Genomic DNA, 27,014 nt, shown 5'->3' with positions numbered 1-27,014 from the left:
AACTTCTATAGAACCTGTTGTCCTGCCACCCATCCTGCCTGGAGAGGCTTTGGCCATCCCTCTCCATCTGACCTCTTGGAGGCTTCAGGCGAGACCTAAAGGCTTGGGGTTGTTCTTCTGCAAAATGCCCATCCATTGGACCACTGTGGAGCGTCCTGGTGAGGTCAGCAGCAGTAAGAGAGAGTGCCAGTCAGCAGACTTTGATGAACAACTCAAGCGCAACTTCAGGTAAAAACAGGTTGATTGGAGAAAAATAAATATATCAAAGATAAATGAACCTGAAGTTGTAAACACTTTTGGGCTTTTATAGGTTTTGTGTTGTCATTAAGAAAGAGAACTACCCCGATCAGCAGCCTGCTAAAACTGTGGCAGGAGGTACAAAACAGATTTACCGCCAACCAGGTCACACCATCTATCTGCTGCCCACCCTAGTGCTGGCCAACCTTCTTCCCTGTGATCTTAACTACTACATCAAAGGAACCTCAGTCAAGGGAACCATGAAACCAGGCAAAGAGGCAGTGCTGCATGCAGCAGACACGTCACAAAATATAGAATTAGGTAAATTGGAGTACATGATAATTTATCACATATTCAGCATAAATGATGACCCTATTTGCTTTATGAATCCACATTTCGGTTGAAATGAAGTTTCATGAGTTTGCTGTTTGTTCTCAGGTGTGCTCCTGGAGAACTTTATTGTATGTAAGGAGCTTCTCATTCCTCCCGGTACACAAAACTATGTGGTGCGCATGCGGTTATATGATGCCAACAAACGGCTGCTCTGTCTGACCATACGGATCATTCTCAGAGCCCATGGAGCATTAAAAATCCTCATCTCTGCTTCCTATTGGCTTGTCAACAAGACTGGTATGCTTTCATATCTGTATTGACTATAGGTTGATTTTATGAATTTAAAACCTTTAAGGGATAGTTCACCTTTAGTTGTTGGTCCCCACTGACTTCCATAGAATGGAAAAAAAAACACTATGCAAGTCAGTGGGACCAGCAGCTGAAGGTGAACTATCCCTTTAATTGAACACAACTGTTTTGCACAACATCTGTAATGTTTTCATTGATTATTGTGTCTGCAGGGCTGCCTCTGATCTTCCGCCAGGACAATGGGAAAACAGATGCCGCTGGGCAGTTTGAGGAGCATGAGTTAGCCAGGAGTTTGAGCCCATTGCTCTTTTGCTACACCGACAAAGAGCAACCCAATATGTGAGTGCAAGAGAAGGGGAAAATCCAAAGAATTCTCATTGTGTATTCCCACCATCCCCACCCATCAAATGCATTTGTATATCTTATTTAATTAGCCTGAATAAATTCCCTAGCAGAAATGTAATTTAACTACATAATTACCCTTTATTCTTTAAAGCTGTCTAAAGCCTTGTCTTCTTTGAACAGGTGCACCATGCGGATCGGTAAAGGGATCCACCCAGATGGTGTTCCAGGATGGTGCCAGGGTTTCTCTCTGGATGGGGGGAGTGGAGTGAGAGCAGTTAAAGTCATCCAGCATGGTAACAGACCTGGACTCATCTACAATATAGGTAATAAGGAATGACTATCCTGTTTAAAGAAAAGCATATTTTGCATTGTAGTATCTGCAAAGTCAGCTGGTACACCACTGTGCCAAGTTGATTTAATAATGTAATGTAATGTTTCATTATAGGAATAAATGTAAGAAAAGGGAAGGGGCGTTATCGTGACACACACATTGTGACCTTTGCTCCACGATACCTGCTTGACAATCGATCATCCCACAAGTTGGCCTTCTCTCAGCGGGAATTTGTCAGAGGAAAGGTGGGAATGCATGTTTTAAGTCCTCTTTAATAAATCTTAAGAGACACAACATAACAGCCAGTAATGTTTTGTTTGTTATGACATCCTGTTGTTTGCTTGTAGGGTATTGCAAATCAAGAGGGATATATCTCCACCCTGCCGGGCTCTAGTGTTGTATTCCACTGGCCCAGAAATGACTATGACCAGCTTCTCTGTGTCCGTCTCATGGATGTTCCCAACTGCACCTGGTCTGGAGGTTTTGAGGTCAACAAGCCTAAATCCTTCCACATCAACATGAGGTACCCAATGCCATCAAATATATTCAATCTGTAGTGATGGCTTAGCAGAACAGAAAATGACTAAGAGAGGAGTTCTCAATTTCATAGACATCTTTCCTCTCATTATGTGTTCTATAGGGACACTTTGGGAAACTGCTTCTTCCTCCGAGCTGAGATTGCTTTGAAAGGGGCAACATATCAAATCTCATTCAGTGACACTGACCAGCTGCCCCCACCTTTCCGTGTAGAAAACATCTCTGAAGTAAGTCCTTAAAGGGTACACATGATCAAGTATTGTAGGGCTGTAGAACGGTTCAGGAGATTTGAGACTAAAGAGTATCACTAAGATGACCTGGCCAGGACTTGAACCCAGGTCACCCAAGAGCATCTTAGCTCAATTTGTCAGAACACATGAATAAGAATGCAGTGCAAACCACAATCTCAAACCTAAATCATATAAGAAATTGAAGTGCAGCTCTTGCATTTCAGAAATGTCAGTTTTGCTCAAGCGAGACTTGGGTTCTGTTTGTGCCTCTGACATCTTAAAATAATTATTATCAAGAAAATATTATTTCCTTTCAGTGTTCATTTCTGGACACTATAACATAAAAGATTAGAGGAGTCACCGGAGTCACATTCTACTTAAAAGTCTACCTGTAATTAATATTAGCCTGTTATTTGGGGTTTAATTTGGTATGTGCAAGTGTGCACATTTTCTGTCTCCTCCTTCCGACCCCTAAGCCAGTTTTCTTGTCATATGACTTGTTGGTAGTTTTAAATTTACTGAGTGAGTCACCATTCCAGCCATTAAAAAAGGTGGATATAAAGCTTTTGTCACACAAAATAGCTCCCTCTAGCATGACTTAAGCAATCAATTCATCCGTCAAGCATTGAATTCACACTTGACAGCTCTGCGTCTGGTGGTTTCTCTGTCTCAGTGTTGCCCTTACATCAAAAATAGATTTTAGGGGGCACACTTTTAAAAATTCATTTTAACCAACTTTCAGTATTCATTCAGTCATTTTCACCTCGTCATATATCATTGCAATCTCTAGAAGTTAGCTATAGCAATTTAAACTCAAATGAATGTTTCATCATGTTTCATTTAGCTGACAAATTATTTTGTATTGTAGTGTCAGGGGAATCATCCACTCATTATTTTTGTGAGGGCATGGGTGGGGGGGGCGTTATGCTCTCGTTATGCTTGTAATTTGACACACTGCAGCCCCAATAGCACTGTATAACTAACATAGGCTTGTGTTTTATTTGTTTTTTCCTTTTTATTTGAAATATCCCAAACGTGTAAACTATATTGTGAAATATCTGGATTCTCAAGTGTGTACAGTAAGTAAATGCATTTTGCACTTTTATAGATTATGTTAGTTGATCTATAATGGGTGATGGGCAAAGTAGCATAATAGTGTAATCTATTAACTATGCATAAAAACTTGTCTTTTTACTTAAGTACCAGATATTGGAGTCATGCCATAAAATATTTTTAATACAACTGAATTTAATATTTATTTAATATGAATTTAATAATAACATTGTAAGTTACTAATTATAACACTTTGTGGTACAGAAAAAGAGCAAGGAACATTTATATTATCAAAGAGCGTTATCAATTTCAATTCAATTTTAATTTAATGTGCTTTATTGGCATAACAAAAACTATACAGTTGTATTGCCAAAGCAAGTGCAGATAGGCTGCTTACAAATAGTGCACATATGTATTATGTCAATTATCACATTATCACTGACTTCAGTCTAGCCAGTGTTCATGTAGTCTCATAAAATCTAATTAAAATCACTGAAGGAGTTAATTACACTATGAAATGAATATCTTACATTCGTACACACTTCTGCACTTTGTTGTTTCTGATGAGAAAATTTGCCAGAGAGCAGAATTCAGCCAGTGAGTATGCATACTGAACAAAATAGTGGCGTTTCAGCGATGACTCATCTGAAAGCTTCTGATTGGCAGCTGCATTCATAAGCTCAACACAATTGTGTGTTATTGGTTTTAATGCGCAGCACTGTAAAAAAAAAACGTTGTTTGGCTCTACGGCAGTCAGCTAACTGCGATTTGTTGTGAATTCCAAATGGCAAGTGACATGGAAGTGATTTCCATCACATTTTATTTAATCAGAATTTCTACTTCTGGTTTCTTGGCATTGCAGTGTAAATGGTTCTGCAATGGTCATGCCACCAGCTTATTGTAGCATTTGTACATTTTCTCTACAGACTTCTCTGTAACACATGTCCTCTTTACTTCAGGTGCCTATCCAGTTCTGGCAACATGGAGTAGCTGATATCAGGCTACGCACAGAAGTAAAAGCTGGGGCGGTTCTCGACTATGCCTGCGATGAACCCATTCTTCAACCCTACATCACCCTCACTGTGAAGGGAGCTGGATCCTCCGAGGTTACTGCTGACATGAACTTCTTCAGAGAATATAACAAGCTCTACTATGAGAACTTCATCTACATTGCTGCATCCTTCACATTCTCAGAGTGAGTTCTCAACCTCTGAACTTCCAATTAGCTCAATCATCTTTGAAATTGGCAATTTGACCAATTTCAAGAACAGGGTTTTTCCTTGCTCAAAATAAGGTGGAGGTGGCACCATCCTGATCACATCCACACATTGTACCCACCCTTCAACAAACCTGTTGAACCTTAAATTAAATGCATCACAACAGCTAAAAGGGGCCCTTTTGCAGTGTAGATGAACATAAACATGACATTAGGTCGTAAAACACTGTATGAAATTGAAAATCTGTATCCACTCCTTATAGTCCACATTGCATTTTCTTATAACCTCACGTAAAATCTTTTGATAGAATACATCTTGAAATTTAATCACAGTAGGGTAACAGGTGCATTAGAGCTATATTAACATCAAGCTACATAAGACTATTTATAAAATGAACACTATGCTTTTACTCATATCTTTTTTTCAAACCACCATTGAGTGTTTGTATTAACCTCTGATTGTGATCTAATGTGAATTTTGGTGATTATAATTTTGAAATAAGTTATTTGTAGCCTTATACTCAGCTAATTGCTATACATTTTTCGAGTGTAGAACAGAACAGTACGTGGAAGCGTAATGGATGTTCTTCATCAGAGGGACAGTGAGGGTTATATACGCATAAAAATGTGATCCTGTGGCTCAAGTGGTAGAGCACTGCGTTAGCAGCGCAAGGTCGTGGATTTGATTCCCAGGGAACACATGTTAAGTAAAAAATGTTAGCCTGAATGCACTGTAAGTCACTTTGGATAAAAGCGTCTGCTAAATGCATAAATTTAATTTTAAATGTAATAATATGAGTGACATATGAGTAGTGAATAAGCTTCCTCCGAGTCATAACAGTAATCTTGGAAGAGAAAACATACTGAGACTGCTGGAAGCAGCTAATGCTCATCAGATTGTGTAAATCGGTGGAAAATGAATCGAAATGATGATTCTGTGTAAAGAAATAAAAAAGTAAATGTCTAAAGATATACATTTTTGTTCAAATATGCACAATTTTGTACCTAATGGACACTGTTCAGTGATGCTTGCATGTCACTGCCTGCCTGAGTTTTGTCAAAAGCCAAAGGCAGAACAAAATTTGACGGAGTCAGCCACCTCATAATTCTTTATGCAGGAAAAACCCTGAAAAAGATATCTTTCCAGTGGCCGTCGCACTTGAGTTTTACCTCTTCAAACCGATTTAAGTAAATATTCACTTGATTTGATAACAGAGACGCAGGAAAGAGGCCAGTGGGGAAGAAACGGGTGGTCAGCAGTGCTGAACTGGTGCTGGATGTGGAGACGAAAACACAAAGAGTCATCCTGAAGAAAAAGGTCAGCTTATGTTCTTCCTCAGCCATCTATCTTCCAGTTTCCAACTATATTTTGATCTCAATGGTTCTCACATTTCTTTATCTTTTCAGGAGCCTGGAAAGCGCTCCCAGCTTTGGCGGATGACAGGAACAGGAATGCTCTGTCATGAGGGCTCATCTCCTCCACAGAGCAAACCTTCTCAGCCTCGACCACTCAGTTCATCTTTAGTACTTGACATTGCTGGACTGGCTGCAGTGACAGACAACAGGTTACCTAAATGCTTCATAGCACAACAAAGGACAACTTGTGCTTATTTTAAGCTTGTTCTTATCCCTGTAGAGAGTAAACATCATCATGGTGGACGGGTGTTATTTCTCACATATCTCATATATCTTTTTTAAGCTATGAGCCTCTGATGTTGAGACGGCCAGACAGCCGCCGCAGCACCACCCAGACATGGCACTTCAGCTCTGGCATGTTGACTTGTGGTTTACCCAGACTAGTCGTCCAGGTCTGCCTTCTTTCATCTACATTTTTTTGGCCCTCAATGTCTATTTTCAGTATTAAATCTTAAATCTGTGGCTCTTTAAAAAAGCTATACGTTATGATTTAGGTAAGAGGGGGAGTGTCTGGGCTATATGATGGTGCTGAGGTGGTCCTGGGACCAGACTCTGGTGTTTTGGAACCGTTACCAGAGCAACAGTTTATCAACCAGAAAATGAGACCTGGCTCAGGGGTTCTGTCTGTCCAGGTCCTGCCTGATGGGCCAACGCGAGTATTGCAGGTAAGACGCGCCGTTATTATTAGGGTAAGATGCTCTTATCATTACTAAAGGACAAGGTTGGGGCAGCATGCCATCTGAAACCATATGAAATAAAATCAGTTCCTATCTTTCTTTAACACTTTCTAATATAATAAGAAGCTGCAAACCTTATTTCAGATCAGTGACTTCAACCAACGGCGAATGAATAGATCCTCTCCCAGCACGGAGGAAGACCAGAATAAAGAAAGCGCTCAGAAGAAAGTTCCTGAGAAGGAGCTTGAAGTAAAAACCATGTTTCTGTTTGTCCAGCAGATGGATTGATGTAGAATATTACGTTGATTGTGTTTCCAGTGAAAATAGATTTAGCACAGGGTTAACCCTCTGGAGTCTAAGGGTATTTTTGGGGCCTGGAGAAGTTTTGTCATGCCTTGACATTTGTGCTTTTTTCAGTTTCTTATAAATATCTAAATGGGTAAAGACTAATCTCACTGTAATCAGCACAAACTGGGCTGTAATAATATGTGAAATGCATGTATGTACATGATTGTGTTTTTGAGAAAAAAAATATTATGCGTGGTTAGTGAAAAACTAAAAATGTTAAAACGCTTGAATAAGGCAAAAAAACACATAAAGAACAATGGTTCCCGGGATTTTTGAGAACTGGAGCTTGTAGCCTAGAATTTTTCTTTCTAAATGATGTGAAAATCATCTTGTTTACTCACTCACAGAAAACAATATATTGATTTAAATTTTCTAAGACACTTTTTGTTGGTAAAAGTCATATGCGAGTAGGCGTCAACTACCATGAATATCATTGTGATTTACACCTGAGACGACAAAGGGCCGCATAATGAGCTGCATAATGAGCCTTTCAGTCATCTGTGCCACTGAGAGGGAAGAGTTACAAGAAAGAATGTGAGGACAAAATAAATCTATATAATTTTATGTTTGTAGTTTATTTAGAATATTTAATTATCCCACAATATAATTTAATATCCACTTGGGGGAGCAGTTAAACAGTTTATTAGGAACAATCAAAGCTGACTTTCAAACAAATTGTTTGGCATGCTTACTCCAGTCACACAATCCTTCAGAAATCCTTTTAACAATCTTATTTTCTACAAAAAAAAAAAAAAACGTTTGTTGTTATTATTATCATCATTATTATTAATGTTGAAAAGAGCTGAGAATATTTTTCTGGGTTTTTAGGGGGAATAAATGGAAAGAAAAGCATTGTTTTTACATTTGTTACAGTTATCTATTTGTTACATTTATATTATTTACATCAAGCTTTCGAAGGGTATAGTGTTGTATATTGTTATTGAAACTTCATAATGTTTCACTTGATTATACATTTAGTCAGGAATTATAATTTGGAAAATAAATAAATACTGAACTTGGAAGTTAAGATGTCTTAATTCATGCCTTTATGTGTAGGTATTGGTGAACCTAGAGGAAGGTGTGGGCCTGTCACTGGTGAATAAGATCCCTGAAGAGCTAGTTTTTGCCACTCTGTCTGGCATTGAAGTGCACTTCACCAACACCGCTGCCAGCCAAGTGCTGGAACTCACGGTGAAAGACATTCAGGTAAGCAGCCACAGACCAAAACATACTTCTCCAATGTGTGTGAATTTCTCACTTTGGATTAGGGAAGAGTCAAGATGGTTGACCATTAGTAAGGTTGACTGTCTAGATTTTTGCTCATCTGCCATATTTATGACCAACAGCTGGCTGTTAATACAAAAACACATCAACAGAGATGCCAAGAAAACACATTGTTCATTGGATTTAATCCATACCAGGTCCCAGAAAAGACTTTTACTGATATCAGTTAGTACAGACCCTACCAAATCTAATATTCGTGGACACTCATACATTTAATGCACTTTCTGTGTCTTTAAACCGCCATTCCTCATATACTGGAACTATATACAGAGATGGATTGTAGTGGAGTGAGTTGAGGAGTGAGTTGACTTAGCAAACTTCAATAAAGAAACTTAGGCAAAGTTTAATCCTGTAGTCGGGTATGACAGTTGCCAAAGGCTCATTCTCAAGCAAAATCATTTCTGACAAACATGTCTTTATTCTCTCATCTATTTCAGGTGGACAACCAGCTCCTGGGCACAACTCACCCTGTTATGCTGTGTTTGACTCCAGGCTCCAGTGAAAATTCTGCAGTGGACTCAGGCCCTGCTTTGCAGGTCAACTCTGTTAAAGTGCCCAGCAATCTTATGCTCACAGATCTTTATAAGGTGAAACCAACTTATGAACTCACTTTCTCTACAAAACTGCATCGGATCTATCTGCACATCTTCTTTTGACTACAGGAGTTTGATTGTAGATTTTACTCTCTGCCTTACAGCATCTGATGGTCACAGCCCGCCGCTATACTGTCATCATTGAGGAGAAGCTCTTAATGAAACTGCTCATATTCTTTGGCAACGGTCAGACAGAGGGAGGTGTGTAGTTAGTATCCCTCTGGTGTGCAGAATGGGGAATGTACCTCATTATGCCCTGCTAACAACTGTACTTGATTTTGTGTTTCAGAGGTGGAGAAGCTCGATGAGAACCTTTATGAGAAAACAAATGAAGATGCAGGAGCTCCAAAGCATTATTATTTTGAGAACTTGAAGATCAGTCTTCCTCAGGTCAAGCTGAGTGTCTTCACCTCTCAAAAGTTGCCCCCTGACCTTAAGGTACAAGAGCCACAGTAGAATCCGCTGGAGATACAGAGTATCAGTGCTTCACTGGATGCAGTTCTTATGTATGAAGTTTACATTCTATTATGATTTTGTAGTCTGTAGCATAATTAAGCATTGTTCTGCACAGGCTTTGAAGGGAACCCTTGGATTCCCACTCATTCGGTTTGAGGATGCGATAATTAACATGTACCCCTACACTCGAGTCCATCCCTATGAGACGCAGGAGATGATCATCAATGACATCCTCAAGCACTTCAAAGAGGTCATAAACATTCTTCAGTCTGAATTGCTGTATTTTGCGGCATAAGTTCTCAATGTTTGCATCACCACTATGTGATCTCACTAGCTCTTGGTCTTACATCTGTCTTTGTCTTTTTATAGGAGCTTATCAGTCAGGCAGCTCAGATCCTGGGCTCGGTGGACTTCCTGGGTAACCCCATGGGCCTACTGAACGATGTTACCGAGGGTATGAATGAACTTATCAAGTATGGCAACGTTGGAGGACTTATCCGCAGCGTTACACATGGTGTTTCCAACTCAGCTGCCAAGGTAGAAAAAGTTCACATTCTTTCTGTGGTTTTCACCGGTCCATCTAAGGGGCCATTCACATGTTGCTTCTTTTGCATGATCAAGTTCTTTTTTTCAAATTTAGATGCACAGCAAGCGCACTCATAATAGAAGTGAAGTGGTCACGATGCTCATGGGCTGCAACATGCTCATTATTTCAGGCCTATCTGCACCACAACGAGATTAAAACATTTAAGCTTTTCACAATGCCACAAGGGCACCGCACGTCACGCTTTTGAAAGATGGAGAAAGCAGCGCTGCTGGCATACAGGTGTTTTGAGACGTGACATGTGAACGGCATCTAATAATGCACGATTCTTAATTCTTAATATTTTGACGGTTATTCCCAAATGTATTATATATGATAAACTCCATCTGTTCAGCTGCAAAGTACCAGAGCAGTAACCACAAGACAGGGATTCACTGGGTGCGAGGCCAAGTCATAATGAGAAAAAAAACAAGAGAACGAATTGTTCTCTGCAGTCTGGTCTGTTCAAATGTAAATTAGAAGCTGAAGTTGTTTATTTCTCAGACTTCTTATTGAATATGTTTTTAATTAACCATCTAAGCAGTCTGCCTGAGCAGGAACACTAGAACAAGCCACATGTTGTCATTTGATGGTTTCCAGGGAAAGAATGGGAACAGCATTGAAAGGTCAGATGTACATGAAGTTCACCGGCAAACTGACCTGATTTTTAACCTAATATGCATGGGAGAGGTGAAGGTTCAATCAGTTTATTCGTTTTGGTCTTCTTGTGTAAACGGGCAGGTTTCTGCATGTTTACAGAATCAGGGAACACCAACGTTTAATTCTTTCATCAGAATAAATGTTGAATATTAGCCCTGGAACAATCTCACGTCCGTTGTAAGTTTATGAGGCTCTTAGTGTTGAGCTTGAGCAGATGGACTCTGATTAATGAGCTTAAAAAGCTAATTTTCTCATGGCCATAGTGTGTGAATGTGTATACTCATATGTGGCTGCAGATGTGTGTGGTCAGACCTGAGCCTACACTACATGTCCTGCAGCCAGCTCTCAGCATGTCTGTTTGACAGACCATTGCACCACGTCCTTCATTGGCAGCCAGCTCACTGTCAGACAGAGCTTTGTGTGCTTTTCCCTCTGTGCTCTCATTATTTTCCTTCCAGCCACACTGGCCAGGCTCATGCCAAAATTACTCATAGAATGGGACAACACTAGGTCTCAATCAGCAATCTTTCGTGTTCACACTTGACCCTCTCTATAATTTCACTTTGCTTTTTTTTTTAGCCAAGAAGAGTTGGTTTAAATATACTCATCATACTAAGTACTTTTAGGTAGATTTTAAAAATAAAAGTAAGATGGAACTACAGTCCATTTCTTTGAATTCATCTCATCTTTGGCTGTAGTATCTTTTAAGGTCTTTGCAAATAACCCACTGAACTTCTGAAGAAATGCTTAGGTTTACTGGAGAATTTTTTTTTTCTCTCTGTTGGCTGCTTTCTTGCCACTAATTCAATTTTAAAAGTATAAACAAATTATTAATCCCCCTAGAGAACTTCCAGCAGCTTGAATAAAAATGCTTTGCCAAAATCATCCACCAACTGTATAAGGCTCCATGTCATGCTGCTTGGGGTGGAAAAACTTTAATGGAAGATATAAAAGGCATTTGAGAGCTTTGGTTTGATCAAGTGCCTAGAAAGCTTGAGGTTTATTGTATTTGCAAAGACTACCATTAGTTTTTGTAACTTATTTCAGTGGCCACCCAGTATTTATTTTGGAACGTGCAGTTCTCAAGAATTGTTAGTTTTAACTTTATGGGGGCCTGGACCTTTCTTAATAGGCATTTCTGCTAAAACACACTCTGTTGACTGCAATGTGTCTGTGCCTCTGACATTCCAATGTACATATATAAATATTTTTTTTAATAATGCCTATAATTTAAAAATGCTTTTGAATTCATATTCAACCATGCCTTCAGCAAAGTACTCTCCTGCTTCATAAAGCTGATTTTTCCATGTCTCAAAACAGCGTTAAAATCTCTAGCTGTGGAATGGGGTTAACCTTTTATTATCTTTGTTGGACCCACTTTATGAACATGGTTTTCATTCCTCTACATCTCAAACGTAGGCACACTGAAACACTTTCTTGCACACTTCTAGGGGCCCTGCTTTGAGATAGGATGGTCTAATGGCTAAAGTAGGGGTGGTGTGAGGAGCCATAAACTTGAAAGTGTCCTGATCCTCTTCTCCCTCCTGCAAACTCAAATCTGGTAAATGTGCTGGTTTAATTTCACAGCCAATTTTTATTATTATTATTATATAAAAAGGAAGTGAGTGAGAGGGAGGTGGAAGAGGAGGAGGAGCAGAGAATCGGAGCTGGCCTTCAGATGAACTCACTAGGGACTTTGCTTGGAGGGGTCATCCCAAGTTCATGCCTGACTTTTGCTTGAGTTCTGCAGAATGTGCTTTTGTTTATAAAGTGCTCTGGCTGCAGTAGGGAGCTCACTGGGCTTGTACATAAACTCCCTTCCAAGAGGCACCTGCAGGGGACCCGAGGGGGGCCCACTCTGGGCAAAGGCAGGTTAACTGTGCCTAGAGGGGGAAGTACCCACCCCATTAGATAATTTACAGCCTGACATATTTTACAGCTGGATGAAATGGTGTGTAAAATCAGTTATCCTCATAGTTCAGCAGTGGAAGGGTATGAGAACCATGGTGGTTGCCCAGAATGTGGCACCTTGCAAATAATGTTTCCATTTTCAGTGACTAAGACATTAGAAATAAATATGTCTCATGAACTGTAGAAATGTAGAATAGTTGATTTTCATGTTTTAGTTTGACTGTAGTCTACAGTATAAACAGTTGAAGAACTACATGAACTTTTGCTGAAAATGAAACCACAATACGTCATGGATGTGTCCTAAAGTAGACAGTCCACTCCTTAAGGACACTGCAGGAAGTTCACTCCTTAGGGTCACTGTGGGGGCCTGGGGGGTGGTTCACTAACTGAAAAGGCCAGTGTCCGCAACTGTTCCAATTCCTGTTGTTATAAGGCCGGGACATACCGAGCCAACTTCAAAGAATGAGGTGTTGTTGCCTTGCGTCGGCTTTGTCTAGGACCAAAAAGCTGTGCTTGAACATGCACAAACTACATCCAATTGCAAACTAGCACATGCATTCTTTGCCGGCGTGTAGGAATTAACTGTCTACATCAGCAGAGCAGTCTATATTAGTCATTCAAAAGGAGAAACCTAATCCAGAATATACAAGATATGCACAGATATGTGAAACATGAACAAAGCAGTGCTTTCCTTACCATTTAAATATCAGTTATGTTGATAACTAGAATTTTAAGCAGCTCATGTTATTACAAAGATATTTGCATATTGGAATGCTTGGGTAAGATGATGTAACATTAGACCAGCCTCCTGTCTGTGCCGTCTTGACTTACTTGGTCATTTTCATTACTTTCTTTTAATAATCGTGCACTAACTCCTTCGCTAAACTGAACATCCAGTCAGTTCTCAGTTTCATCAACAGCCCCGATGCTGATTCAGCATGCTGAATCTGGCCAGCTGCTGCCAACGTGAGCCCGACAATTACCGACGTGTGAAACACACCACTAAAACTAGCCCTTATTTTATATGCCTTATTTTTATATTGGGATTTCATTATTAATTTAAGTGGCAGTCGTTTTTTTCTGTACAATAAGAGAATTGTTAATTGTAGTAGATATAAGCTAGTATTCTTTCTTTTGTTGCTGTTCAGTTTGCAGGTACCTTATCAGATGGATTGGGCAAGACAATGGACAATCGCCATCAGACTGAAAGAGAGTGCATTCGCTATCATGGAGCAACTAGTGGAGAGCACCTAGTGGCAGGGATTCATGGTCTTGCTCATGGTACGTCAGAATATTTGCATTTTAAATGCCTAATGTTCAGGTACTTTATTGTTCCATGAATTGTCTGCTCATATCAAATGAACTTAACTTGCTGTTTCACCCTCAAATTGGAATTAATGCTGTGTAGGAATCATTGGTGGTCTGACCAGTGTGATAACGTCAACAGTGGAGGGAGTGAAGACTGAGGGAGGTGTCAGTGGATTTTTCTCTGGTCTAGGGAAGGGATTGGTCGGCACAGTGACAAAACCTGTGGCAGGAGCCCTGGATTTTGCCTCAGAAACAGCACAAACTGTCCGAGACATGGCCAGTCTAAGCAACAGGTATTTTCTGATCGACTATGTATTCAGGTTATTTTTTCTTTTATGGAAGAGGATGACAGAAATGTTTAGATGAATTCCTTTTCCATTGCCTTCTGCATGGCCCTTTTCCAACAATAGGGTGCCAGAGCCAGTGGCCAAGCTGGAATACAAAACAGAAAAATTCAAAACAAAAGCAGCAAATCACTCTGGCATGATTGATGAAAAATTAGACTTTGGAAATGATGCATTAATGTCACATTGCACAGCAGCTCCAGTCACTTCATTTTCAATATTTATCTTAAATTGTTAAAGTTTTGTTGGAATTTATTTTATATCAATTTTATTTGTTTTATCTTATGAACATTGCATCACATGCAGCTTGTGATTGCATCAAGTTATTTTTTTAAAAAGACCATAATGCAGCATGTTTGGAGTGATGCATTCAGTTCATCATTTTTCAGCTGGACATCGGTGGTTTAAATCATCTAGTTGAGCATTGGCTTTGGCACAAGAACATTCACCATTTCATAGGAAAAGGGGTATCTGTGGTTCAATGTTTATAGCTCTTACAACTTTGCAGAGCCTTTGTGACCGCTCTGTTGATGTGCCCATACATCCTGCTTGTCTTTTGATGAGTTTAGCTTGTGGAAATTCAAGCTCTACACTAATGAACACATGATGATCCAAAGGACAGTCCAAAATTGTTTTGAAGAATGTTTTAAGAGCAGCCTTCAGGGCCTCATTCAATTCATACTCTAAAGCTAGCACCTCTACCTGAGTTTTTATGAGGGGCCTAAAAGCTAGTCATACTACAAAGGCAGTCTGGTATGTAAAGCCATTTGTTCTTCATTTGTCTATGTATATGTAAAGCGTGGATTGTTAGTGGATTTGCTGCTCCAACTGGAGGAGGAATGAGTTTCCGGTCCTCTCACCATTCCCCTTCAATGGAGAGAGGCTGTGTGTGTGTGTGTGTGTGTGTGTGGAAAAGAGACCTGCTGGTGAACTGTGCAGTGAAGAGATTGGGGAGTTTAAGGGAGAGGCATTCGGAGCGTGCCTGCCACAGTGCGGCCAAGAGTTCAGCCAGAGTTCACACGGAAAATGCAGGATTCGTGGGTCTCAGCAGACAGAGTCTGACCCAGCTATTACATGTTCTCATAAACACATTCACAGGTAGAACTCTGCACCAAGTCTTAACATGCACTCTGTCTTGAAGGATCAATTTCTATACATCAGTAACTGGCCTCAGTGATTCCTGGTTGAGCTTTCTTCCCTTCCCATCTGAAACGTTCATGATATTTCCCACATTTTGCATGTTTTCTTGCAAACAATGCCCCTAATGTCACTGTACTGTAGATTATGAAGTGTTTGTCTTCTGCTGGTCAGGAATATGTATTATACATACACTCTAAGATCACAAACAGGAAATAAACATGTTAATGAGAAGCAGACTGAAGCAAGGTCAGGAACAGTGGAAGTGTCCACACAATTCCTTTTGCTTTCCTGCCCTGCTAGTGAACTCAGCAGGCTCCCCCACACACACATAACATACACCATTCCCAACTGCACTATGCAATACAGGCAGGCTTCCAGAGGCAGCTCAATTACAATCTCAAAACAAAGGCAAAGAAGTGCTGGGGGGTTGACCTGGAGCATCAGTAGAGGATAAGCACCATGTTCCCCACCTTTAGCTGTCAGTTCAGTTTGAAAATGCACACATTTTCTATTACCCCAAGCTTTACTAGAGAAAGTCCCTCATGTGGTTTGCCTCTTGATGTGCATTTGAATGTCACCTTTGGCAAAGACATCAAGGAGAACTTTTCTGCCTTCAGTAAATTTAGGCAAACCTCAAATTTCTCCTTTGTAAAAGATGACAGTACTTCTTCAGTGGCATTTAATCGATACAAAGAAATTAATACTACTATGGTTTTCTTGCCATTGTAAACAAATGAACACGCATTTCTGATAATCTTACAGTACCTGCTAATTCTAACTTTTTTTGAAAGCAGCATACTTAATACAAATCGATTACACAGTTGACCCACCATTGACCCAGTAAACCTAAGATAAGATCAGCAAGATTAGCAATATTAGTCAGCCAAGCCTGAAACATAGTAGATGAGAAAATTTGAAATCTCACCACAAGTCAAGTGTGTATATTTCAGTCAGATTTTTGCATAGTGAAGCTAACAGACCTCGATTATGTTATTATAACTCTGTTTCATCCAGCACGTATACACTTTAATCTGATCCAGGATAGCCAATGTCCTACAGAGTTTAGCTCCAACCTGCCAAAACACACTTGTCTGGAAATTTTTAGTGATCTTGAAGACATTCATTACTGTAGGATTGTAAGCCTCCAAGAGCAGACTTTGGCAACAATGCTTTAATCAGACTGCAGTTGTCCTTGCCATTGTGCACTTGCTCCAACAGTCAGCAGTGACATGCAACATGTATTAAAAAAAATCTATCATGTGTCCTTGAGCAGACAAAGGAAAAAAGGAACTAAACTATGCATAAACCTGCTATAGCTTGATTATAAGTGCATGTGACAGACCTTTCTTTGGGATGACTGAGATGGTGGCCAAATTTGCCTGTATTCCAGCAGGCATGCTTTTTGTGGCTATGTCAGTGGGGAACCATGTTAAACACCTACATTCAGCAGCCTTTTACATCACGCCTGCCCTCAACCCATGTTGCTCATGATCTTTCTCGGAAAGGAGCAAGAAGTAAGGCCTGTTTGTTTGCACCCATTGACGGTTGACTGGCTGGGCTCCAAGCCCTGTGCCTGACCTAGAATTGAACCCTATTGTTCCAATCCCACAATCGGGTGCAGGGCATTGTGCTTGATCGCCTCCAGAGCGGTGGGAGCGGCTGGGGAGAGAGAGAGAAAGAGAGGTTAAGAGTCTCTGTGGGTCTGTTACAGTCCTGTCGTGTACAGGGCCAGATCTCATGACTTACGGTTATGATTAAGAACCGTGGCTTGCTGTCAAAAAGTGAGCAAAGTCCATGTGGAAGTTCTGGCTTTTCTAAGGAAAAACGACACCACATTCTACTTAATGTGTCATAATGAAGTAACCAGTGGCTTCGGAATATTGATTTAGTTGCTAATGCTAAAAATCTTCCAAGGTGCTGCAGTTTTTGATTGCATGACATCAGCAGAGTTGATAGCAAGTTCAATGAGTCTCTTAGTATTTGTTTTCAGTATTAAAGGCTTGATGTGAAATGCAGAAGAGGTTGCAAATGTGACCCACTTCGAGACTTCAAGTTTGTCCATCCTTGGTTATCCTTTCTTCCCCGTGCCTTGCATTCTGAGTTCTTGATAAACAGAGGCAGCTGCATTCACCCAGGCTTCAGTTTAAACCGAACAGAGAAATGCAGTACACTGCCGTCTTTGTGAATCAACTGGAAACCATCAGCTCTAATCAAATGCCTGCTGGCCCAGATTCAAGCCAGATGTAGGAATTCCACTTAGCCCACCAGTGGCAGCCAAAAAAGAAGAGAGGGGTTGTTTGCAGGAGAAGCAAGACCCAAGCTTTGCATTGGCAGTGGCACTGCAGGCTGCTGGCTATTCCCACCAGAACTTTGGAGCTATCATGCCATTGACCATAGATTGAACTGCACACCTATAACCAACACTGTGTGCTTGAATGTGAAACAGTTGAATATGATATGTTGGGAGGATATCACCTTAGGCATAGCAGGAGTCCGAGTATGTGAGTTTCTTGGACTGTGCCACAACAGGTGTTATTTCAAGAGACTCAGTTGTATTTTTTAACGGGAAATGGGGGGAAAGAGAAAAAAGGTCCAGTCTTTCCAGTAAAAAGGTGCTTTATTCCAATTTGGATTCCCCAACTTTGAACCCTCTTAAGGCTGTTGGTTTTGTGAGTAATGATCCTTATGTGTTTTGTGTGCGTGTTTTAGGCTGAGTGTGCAGCGAGTAAGGAAGCCACGCTGCTGTAAGGGCCCTCAGGGGCTGCTGCCTCGCTTCTCTTCACTACAAGCAGATGGACAAGAACAGCTCTTTCACTTAACGGACAACATCCACTCTGAATAGTGAGTATCTTCTTTGATGGTAATAAGTTATGTAAAACTCTTCCAATCTTTTCTTTGTTATTGAATGTAAGATTTAAAGGGGAAAAAAGCAAATAATTTGAAGCACATTTTCTGGATGGTTCTACCAGTTCAAGAAACCTCAACTGTAGGCACATTGTTTTTAGTCTTTGGTTGGAAACATCATGGCTCGTTTCTGTGTTCAAAGTGAGACACAAAAGACATTTATCACCAAAGAGGCCAATCCCCCCTGTTGGCCCACATGACCTCTCTCCTCAGAGGTGCCACACGGGTCATTAGTCTTCTTGGCTGCAGCCTTCACACTCTCATCCTTTCTCCCCTCTCACACACTGTAACTGCCTTAATGTTGCCTGTTTAATTTGATGTACTAATCTTCAATTCTCTGAACATAGTCTATGCGCTGATTAGCATGCTTAACTTAATCTTTTTTCATTTATTGCATAGTTCATAATTATTACAGATTTGATCGGATTCCATGAGCGAATTTGGACTGAATTGAATCATAGCACATCTGCTTTGCAATTATGTAATTTAAATTGAATTAACCCAGATTTTGCCAGGGTATAACACAATTTCTGTTCTTTGTAAAGCGATGATGTAACGATCATATGCCTTTTTTCTTCTGTAGTTTCATCGCAGTGGAGCCCATAGATACATACTGTGTGCTGATCTCCTCCAAAGTGGTATATTTCCTTAAGCCTGGAGAATTTGTGGATCGTGAAGCGATCTTTTTAGAGGTCAAATATGATGATCTCTATCATTGTCTGGTGTCCAAGGACCATGGGAAAGTATATGTACAGCTTACTAAGAAAGCAGAAAGCACCAGTAGTGGAGTGGCCATTCCAGGTCCATCACACCAGAAACCAATGGTAAGAGACGTGTCCCTCTATGTTTTTATATATGTGTGTGTATATTAGGGATGCACCGAAATGAAAATTCTTGGCCGAAACCGAAAACCGAAAAAGAGAAAACCAAGGCCGAAAACCGAAACCGAAACACCGAAAGAAATTATCCCAATTATTAGTACCATTGCATTTATTGCTATGACCGTGTACTAACTTTACTAAAATTAAAACATTGCAATTGCATAAATTAATATTAAAGTTTCAAAGATAATTACAATTACATAAATTATAAAAAAACATAAAAATGCATAATTACAAATTATGCAAATATTTATTAAGCACATTGCAACAATGCACAGTATAAAATAAAATTCAAACTAAAATTTTAATCCCACTCATCTGTATATTAAATAATAATGTACAGGCCTACTGGCCTGCAGAAAGGTTTTAAAATTAACTGTTCTCTCATAAAAAGTGCATTTAGGTGAAGAGCATTTGAAATTTTTCTCTGTAGTACTAGAAAGTGCATTACTTCTCCAGTAGGCAAGACTGTTATCACTTCTGGGGATGGGGACTTCAGACAGATAACCATCTAGCTGTTGAGCAGTTGAGCTTGTCATCTGCCTGACATTTGAGAAATATTTGAGAGAGTGTATTTAAATAGGGCCAGGGCATAAATAAACATTTTTATCAAATTAAAGCAGAAATCTAGCAAAAAATCTAGCAGAAATATGGCTACAATCTGATATTATGCATGTATATGTATATGTGTGTGTATTATATATGCAGAGACGAGTCTTTTTTTTTTTGCGCTCTGATCTCAGTCTCCTGCGCTTGGCGCTTCTCCGTCTCCACGCGGGTTCTCCGCATCCAGCGCGGCCTGGAGCATTTCTCGTGTGCTCTGCCATATTTCCGCGTCCAAGTAATGGTCTTTATAACGCGGATCAAGCACATTCGCGATGAAGTGCGGAGGATCCGAAAAGATCTCAGTGAGACGTGTGCTAACAGACTCTATAAGACTGTACTTGTCTTTGTTTTCACTTCGTGGTCCGTCTCAATCTCTTTGTTAGGAGACGCTTTAGTGCTGCGAATAAAGGAATAAGAATAGAGAGAATGTTCTCTATTAAGACCCACTGGTGTGAATGACGCGGGGAGCTCGTGGTCTGCGCTATGCAGGTGCACGTGCAGGTCGCGGTTTCTGTTTGCGTCATCATAACATTTCGGCCGTGTTGTTTCGGTAATAAAAGTGTTTCGGCCGAAAACCGAAAATGCACTTTTTGGCCATTTTCGGCCGAAAATTTTCGGTGGCCGAATATTCGGTGCATCCCTAGTGTATATATATATACAACCCGAATTCCGGAAAAGTTGGGACGTTTTTTAAATTTTAATAAAATGAAAACTAAAGGAATTTCAAATCACATGTGCCAATATTTTATTCACAATAGAACATAGATAACGTAGCAAATGTTTAAACTGAGAAATTTTACACTTTTATCCACTTAATTAGCTCATTTAAAATTTAATGCCTGCTACAGGTCTCAAAAAAGTTGGCACGGGGGCAACAAATGGCTAAAAAAGCAAGCAGTTTTGAAAAGATTCAGCTGGGAGAACATCTAGTGATTAATTAAGTTAATTGATATCAGGTCTGTAACATGATTAGCTATAAAAGCTTTGTCTTAGAGAAGCAGAGTCTCTCAGAAGTAAAGATGGGCAGAGGCTCTCCAATCTGTGAAAGACTGCGTAAAAAAATTGTGGAAAACTTTAAAAACAATGTTCCTCAACGTCAAATTGCAAAGGCTTTGCAAATCTCATCATCTACAGTGCATAACATCATCAAAAGATTCAGAGAAACTGGAGAAATCTCTGTGCGTAAGGGACAAGGCCGGAGACCTTTATTGGATGCCCGTGGTCTTCGGGCTCTCAGACGACACTGCATCACTCATCGGCATGATTGTGTCAATGACATTATTAAATGGGCCCAGGAATACTTTCAGAAACCACTGTCGGTAAACACAATCCGCCGTGCCATCAGCAGATGCCAACTAAAGCTCTATCATGCAAAAAGGAAGCCATATGTGAACATGGTCCAGAAGCGCCGTCGTGTCCTGTGGGCCAAGGCTCATTTAAAATGGACTATTTCAAAGTGGAATAGTGTTTTATGGTCAGACGAGTCCAAATTTGACATTCTTGTTGGAAATCACGGACGCCGTGTCCTCCGGGCTAAAGAGGAGGGAGACCTTCCAGCATGTTATCAGCGTTCAGTTCAAAAGCCAGCATCTCTGATGGTATGGGGGTGCATAAGTGCATACGGTATGGGCAGCTTGAATGTTTTGGAAGGCTCTGTGAATGCTGAAAGGTATATAAAGGTTTTAGAGCAACATATGCTTCCCTCCAAACAACGTCTATTTCAGGGAAGGCCTTGTTTTTTTTTCAGCAGGACAATGCAAAACCACATACTGCAGCTATAACAACAGCATGGCTTCGTCGTAGAAGTGTCCGGGTGCTAACCTGGCCTGCCTGCAGTCCAGATCTTTCACCTATAGAGAACATTTGGCGCATCATTAAACGAAAAATACGTCAAAGACGACCACGAACTCTTCAGCAGCTGGAAATCTGTATAAGGCAAGAATGGGACCAAATTCCAACAGCAAAACTCCAGCAACTCATAGCCTCAATGCCCAGACGTCTTCAAACTGTTTTGAAAAGAAAAGGAGATGCTACACCATGGTAAAAATGCCCCGTCCCAACTATTTTGAGACCTGTAGCAGAAATCAAAATTGAAATGAGCTCATTTTGTGCATAAAATTGTAAACTTTCTCAGTTTAAACATTTGCTATGTTATCTATGTTCTATTGTGAATAAAATATTGGCTCATGTGATTTGAAAGTCTTTTAGTTTTCATTTTATTAAAATTTAAAAAACGTCCCAACTTTTCCGGAATTCGGGTTGTGTGTATATATATATATATATATATATATATATATATATATATATATATATATATATATTTGAAATACTAATGTCACTAGAATTTTTGTAATAGCAAAAAAACTAAATAGTAAATAACTAATTACTAAATAGTACAATACTTGTGTTTGGAGATTGGATTTCCAGCAATGATTATGATATACCATTACTGTATTATGAAAGTACATAATACCAGACAAAACCAATACCCAAAAACCCCTTACAAACAAAGCATTTGTTGCATCCAGTGGGGATATAATTACTGATTATAATGACTTATACTCAGGGTTGTTATCGATTGGGTTTTATTCGATACCGGTGCCATTTCAATACTTTTAAAACGGTACCGGTGCCTAAACATTGCTTGAATCGATACTTCTATAAAAATAAATAAATAATTTAAAAAAGCCTAAAAAGGATAACATTAAAGAACATTATTTTTTTTTTTACATAAATCCATAGCATTCACACACTCCTTGGATGCTCTCATTTCCCAAGCTTCCCTTACTCTAAGGCTATGTATTTCATGATCTGGGTCATTGTTTAATACAAAACCACACATAATGTTTCTACTGTATCTCAGTCAATCACTCTGATATTTAGTTCAAATGAGTGCTGTCTGTCACTGTCTTTAATCAGTTCTGTGAATTACTGTATGCTCATTCTTTATAAAGTAGCAACAATGTCATTTGTAAAGTACAGTCTTAGTCACATTAGTATTTTCACCCCAAAAAAGGGTTTTAAGCCAGTTATTTTAGATCTTTTGCTTTAGTATGTCAGTAGGAAATATCAGTTTACATTTCCAAACATTCATTTTGCCATTAATTTTAATAATAATCTAATGAGATTGTTGAATGCACAAGTAGTCTGACAACATACTGCCTAAGACTAAGACTTTTGCACAGTAGTGTATGCATAAAGTACGTATAATTAGATTAAGTATATTTAAATAAGTATAATTAAAGTAAGCGTTCATATGTGTTAAGGGCTGGATTTTCGTTGGAGGAAATAACTGTGGTGTGATGAGCGGTGAACGGAGTGAAAATTTTACAGTAGATGGGAAACCGATTGCTCCCTCGTGATCTTTTGTAAACTGTATTTATGACAAAGAACTGCACAGATTCAGATATTCTAACAATCTGTCGATAAACAATTTGGAAGGCCAAACAAAGTAGTTTCACTTTCAAAACAAAGCACGGTTGGCTTGAGTGAGTAGCGGCGGGCTTGCTTGAGAATGCCGCGGCCGGCAGATTCGACGAAGGAGCTTGCATCAACCACATGTGACGACTCCGGGCTGGACTCCACTTCATCCACGGTGAAAGCCGATCCAGCGATCCACAGTGCAAAGTTGATGAATTTCCTCAGTGACCAGCACGGATCAGCTCTAGGCATGACGAAGCGAATCGCATAGTCTTTTTGAAGACCAAAAAAAGTAGTTTTGCTTTCACAATGAAACACACAGCGTCTCCACAACAACAATTCTACAGCGAGAATAAAAGTTACGCCGCCTTTCTTTGTGTGAACATTTGGGCGGCGTTATGCAAATCTTCCCACATCATGATGTAGACATGTGGGCGCGTGTTAGAATGAGCCATTTTAGGGGGGTGTGGTTGACTCCTAACCTTTATAAAGGATATCTCTTTGGATTTGAGACTTTAGTCTTTGCAACTTTCTAGAACTTGTAACACTCCAAATAGAAAGGAAACATTGAAATATGACCCCTCTAAGCCCTACGAAAGGCACAAAAACATTATAAAGCACCATAAGAACCATAAATAAAGTTTTCGTGCACTATATACCAAATGTTTGAAGCCGTTTCATAGTTCAATGTGAAGTACAGATGAATATTTAAGTCATTAAATTCCAGTTCACATAAACTCTTTCTCTCCGCTTCAGCTGTCAGCCGTTCTCAATTCAGCCTTCAAACTGCGTGTCGTGTTCGGCTACGACAGTTAAGATGACGAAACTCTCTCCAAGATGCATAAAAGGACTTTATCTAGCTAGAATTTAGTGCTGTTTCTAAATCATGTTACTTTCTAATGGGTGTCTGTTAGATCACAACACTGACAGTAACTGAAATTTAACACTGATAAGCACTTTATACCGCTCTGTATTGGAGTCTTTCATATAATACTTTTGCACGATGAAAGAATTATTAATAGCCTTTCTTATTCTATGCTATTTATTATATGTTGCTGCCTCATTACTGTGGTATACATTTAAAAGAAATGTATTTTAATTCTATAGTATATATTTATAAATAAATATATTTACTTGTTATTGATGAATGTATTTTACAATACAAAGAGCATTGTTTAACATTTTACCAGATTTAGTCCTACACTCATTCACTTATATTGGTTCCACACTAAATTACCGTAATACTATAAGTCGCACTTTTTTTCATAGTTTGGCTGGTCCTGCGACTTATAGTCAGGTGCGATTTATTTATCATAATTAATTTGAAATGAACTAAGAGAAAACATAACCGTCTACAGCCGTGAGAGGGCGCTCCATGCTGCTCAGTGCTCCTGTAGTCTACCCCTAATAAACATAGAGCGCCCCCTCACGGCTGTAGATGGTAATGTTTTCTCTTGGTTCTTGGTTCTAAATAAATGTGACTTATAGTCCCGTGCGACTTATATATGTTTTTTTCCTCGTCATGACGTTATTTTTGGACTGATGAGACTTAAACTCAGGAGCGACTAATAGTCAGAAAAATACGGTAATGCTTTTTCACTAAAATTATTGTGCACTCATAATTTTTTTTTTAGAATAACCATTGCTGCTAAATTATCTTCTAACCTAGTTTATAATAGTATTTTTGTCATAGATTATGATGTTATATTTTTTTCATTTGTTATTTTTCTTAATGATGTTGTCTGTATTTGGTAGATTGTGTTTAACACACAAAGGTATAGAAATTTTACTTGATTTAAGAAAAATCAGTGCTGCTATCAGATCGGTATTGGATCTGTTCTGGAAAAATGGTATCTGTGCATCCCTATTCCAAATGTCCAACTTTAAATGTCATTTTTTGTTTCTCCATAGGTCCACGTGAAAAGTGAGAGCCTTGCCACCAAGATTTCACAAGAAATCAATTACGCCAAGAGCCTTTACTATGAACAGCAGCTCATGCTGCCTCCCAGTGAGAATGAGGATATCTTATTATTAGACTCTTAACTACACTGACCCGCAGGGTAGAAGGTTTCTCGCTCATTATTCAACAGCTACTTCTTTTTTCTGTTTCTTTGGAAGGACAGTAATAAATCAGCAGAGTGTGATCACCCACTTAAGCCAGTGTATGGGACATGCTCACAGTGATGCAAACTAGTCTAGAAAGATTGCTGTAAGATCCGGCAAGCACAGATTTAACTTCAATATATGCAAGCATTTTAAGTTCTTTGCAAACCATAGAAGTATAATTAATTTAGTTTGATTTACAGCCGGTAAAATAACTGGTGTTTGCTGCTAGATGTACACGGCTATTCTGACACTGTATATGTTTGTGTATAGATTCTCTATGTACATATATAGGCAAACACCAGTAGGACTATCTGCCATGTATATATAATGTTGAAAATAAGAATATGCTATGAAATTAATTTTTGGATTGCTGTACAGAACTGCCTTTAAAAGAAAGTTAATTTTGCTCTGAATAACTGAGTGATTGGAGGTTGATTGAATGATTGAATTGCACTGATAGAAATGTAGGAAACTTAAGCTGCTCTCACCATTCCCCGGTGAGCCAACATTAACACAAACACACAATACAGAGAATAAGTGTTGTAAACATTCTTGTTGCATTTTTCACCTCTCCACATGCAGTCCACCCACAAAAACAATGTGATGTTTTTCTTCTCCCAGTCTCTTCTTTTCTTGTCTTTTCTATATCCAGTTTAAAGGAGCATTGCGTAGGTTCTGAAATTTCTAACCGTTACTGACACCAGTGGCCGTTAGAGGAACTGCAGCCAGTCTCATGTTCGGTCTCAGTGCGCACGCTCAGTGCTCACTTTTTTACTTACGAGGAGTGTCCGTGGGTGTCTGAATTGTGCCGGAGGCTGGTCGCTTCTTTCCATCCGCCGAGTCCATTTGAAAACACTATTGTCGCTGCTTACTATAATGGCTGGCATGCCGTACGGTTGTAAGCCCAAGTAGACGAGAACGCACATGATGTCACATTTTGTGAATTTTCGCGCCAATTCGGGCCCGACTTCTCCACACACAATTGAGCCTACAGGCTGATAGAGGCAACCATGGTGGACAGTCGAGGTGTCATTCTTTTTTTTACATCATGTTTGGCTCATACATGTACAAATGAAAACTCTATCTTAAAGATTTTTTTAAGTAAAAACCTCCACATAGCTCCTTTAAGGAAGGTAATGAAAAATAAGAATGAACAATTTCATGTTTCTTCATCTTTTACAAGTTCAAGCATAAGATATGAAACCCGTTTAACATATTTCAGCATAAAATAATGGTATAATGTAGCACATAAAATTATGATTCACTGCCTGTTATGTGCTCTTTCTGTGTCATGTAATCAATATGAAGTTTTGTCATCTTTTATTTTCACATCACAAAGAAACGCTAATTGATTGTATTTATCTCAAACACTTATTTTACTCAGTTTTAAAATGAACAGTATCAAGTAATTCATTAAGTTTCATTAAGTGGGTGCAAGTTGCTTCCAAAGATCAGACATTACCTTCCTCACTTATCTTAACTGTTCGTATACTGGTCTATCAAATAAAAGTAGAGTGAAGTAGATTTTTAACTTATGTCACAGTGCCTCTGAAACACTGGTCAGTGGTAATTTAGGATAATATGAATAAGTTGTCTGTTATTTAAATATTGATATGTTGAATACAACCCTAAAAAGCTGGTTTCCTCTATAGCTGCACAAAAAGTAAATATAGTGTGTAAATTTGTTTTAATATGCAAATGTATAAAGCAAAATAAAAGTAATGGTTTAACACTATTTGTAATTGTATTTTTTTTTCTTTTTTTTTTGTGACATGGGGGGGGGGCT

The 27,014-nt window shown here is 39.3% G+C and overlaps 1 protein-coding gene across 4 annotated transcripts in view; it reads left to right on the top strand.

Moving 5' to 3' along the window:
• The window catches only part of vps13d (vacuolar protein sorting 13 homolog D), a 55,484-nt gene extending 30,188 nt beyond the window's left edge, over window positions 1-25,296 (top strand). The window contains exons 46-70 of one of the 4 annotated variants that reach the window (XM_059540510.1): window positions 12-228; window positions 311-558; window positions 676-867; window positions 1,092-1,218; window positions 1,405-1,547; window positions 1,670-1,800; window positions 1,903-2,078; window positions 2,196-2,319; window positions 4,335-4,570; window positions 5,807-5,909; window positions 5,999-6,156; window positions 6,291-6,399; window positions 6,502-6,672; window positions 6,829-6,933; window positions 8,089-8,238; window positions 8,754-8,903; window positions 9,014-9,110; window positions 9,199-9,347; window positions 9,481-9,615; window positions 9,735-9,902; window positions 13,668-13,800; window positions 13,928-14,120; window positions 18,021-18,152; window positions 18,799-19,039; window positions 25,034-25,296. In XM_059540510.1, the coding sequence (XP_059396493.1) occupies window positions 12-228; window positions 311-558; window positions 676-867; window positions 1,092-1,218; window positions 1,405-1,547; window positions 1,670-1,800; window positions 1,903-2,078; window positions 2,196-2,319; window positions 4,335-4,570; window positions 5,807-5,909; window positions 5,999-6,156; window positions 6,291-6,399; window positions 6,502-6,672; window positions 6,829-6,933; window positions 8,089-8,238; window positions 8,754-8,903; window positions 9,014-9,110; window positions 9,199-9,347; window positions 9,481-9,615; window positions 9,735-9,902; window positions 13,668-13,800; window positions 13,928-14,120; window positions 18,021-18,152; window positions 18,799-19,039; window positions 25,034-25,165 (3,920 nt within the window). In that variant the 3' untranslated portion in view covers window positions 25,166-25,296. The remainder of the gene's footprint in view (window positions 1-11; window positions 229-310; window positions 559-675; window positions 868-1,091; window positions 1,219-1,404; window positions 1,548-1,669; window positions 1,801-1,902; window positions 2,079-2,195; window positions 2,320-4,334; window positions 4,571-5,806; window positions 5,910-5,998; window positions 6,157-6,290; window positions 6,400-6,501; window positions 6,673-6,828; window positions 6,934-8,088; window positions 8,239-8,753; window positions 8,904-9,013; window positions 9,111-9,198; window positions 9,348-9,480; window positions 9,616-9,734; window positions 9,903-13,667; window positions 13,801-13,927; window positions 14,121-18,020; window positions 18,153-18,798; window positions 19,040-25,033) is intronic. The other 3 variants (XM_059540509.1, XM_059540507.1, XM_059540508.1) reach the window with 3 other exon arrangements.
• Window positions 25,297-27,014: the final 1,718 nt, after the last annotated feature.

Source organism: Carassius carassius, chromosome 46 (genome assembly GCF_963082965.1).
Source record: "Carassius carassius chromosome 46, fCarCar2.1, whole genome shotgun sequence".
Taxonomy (NCBI): domain Eukaryota; kingdom Metazoa; phylum Chordata; class Actinopteri; order Cypriniformes; family Cyprinidae; genus Carassius; species Carassius carassius.
The sequence above is the reverse complement of the archived record's forward strand: the minus strand, read 5'-3'. Positions and strand labels throughout refer to the sequence as shown.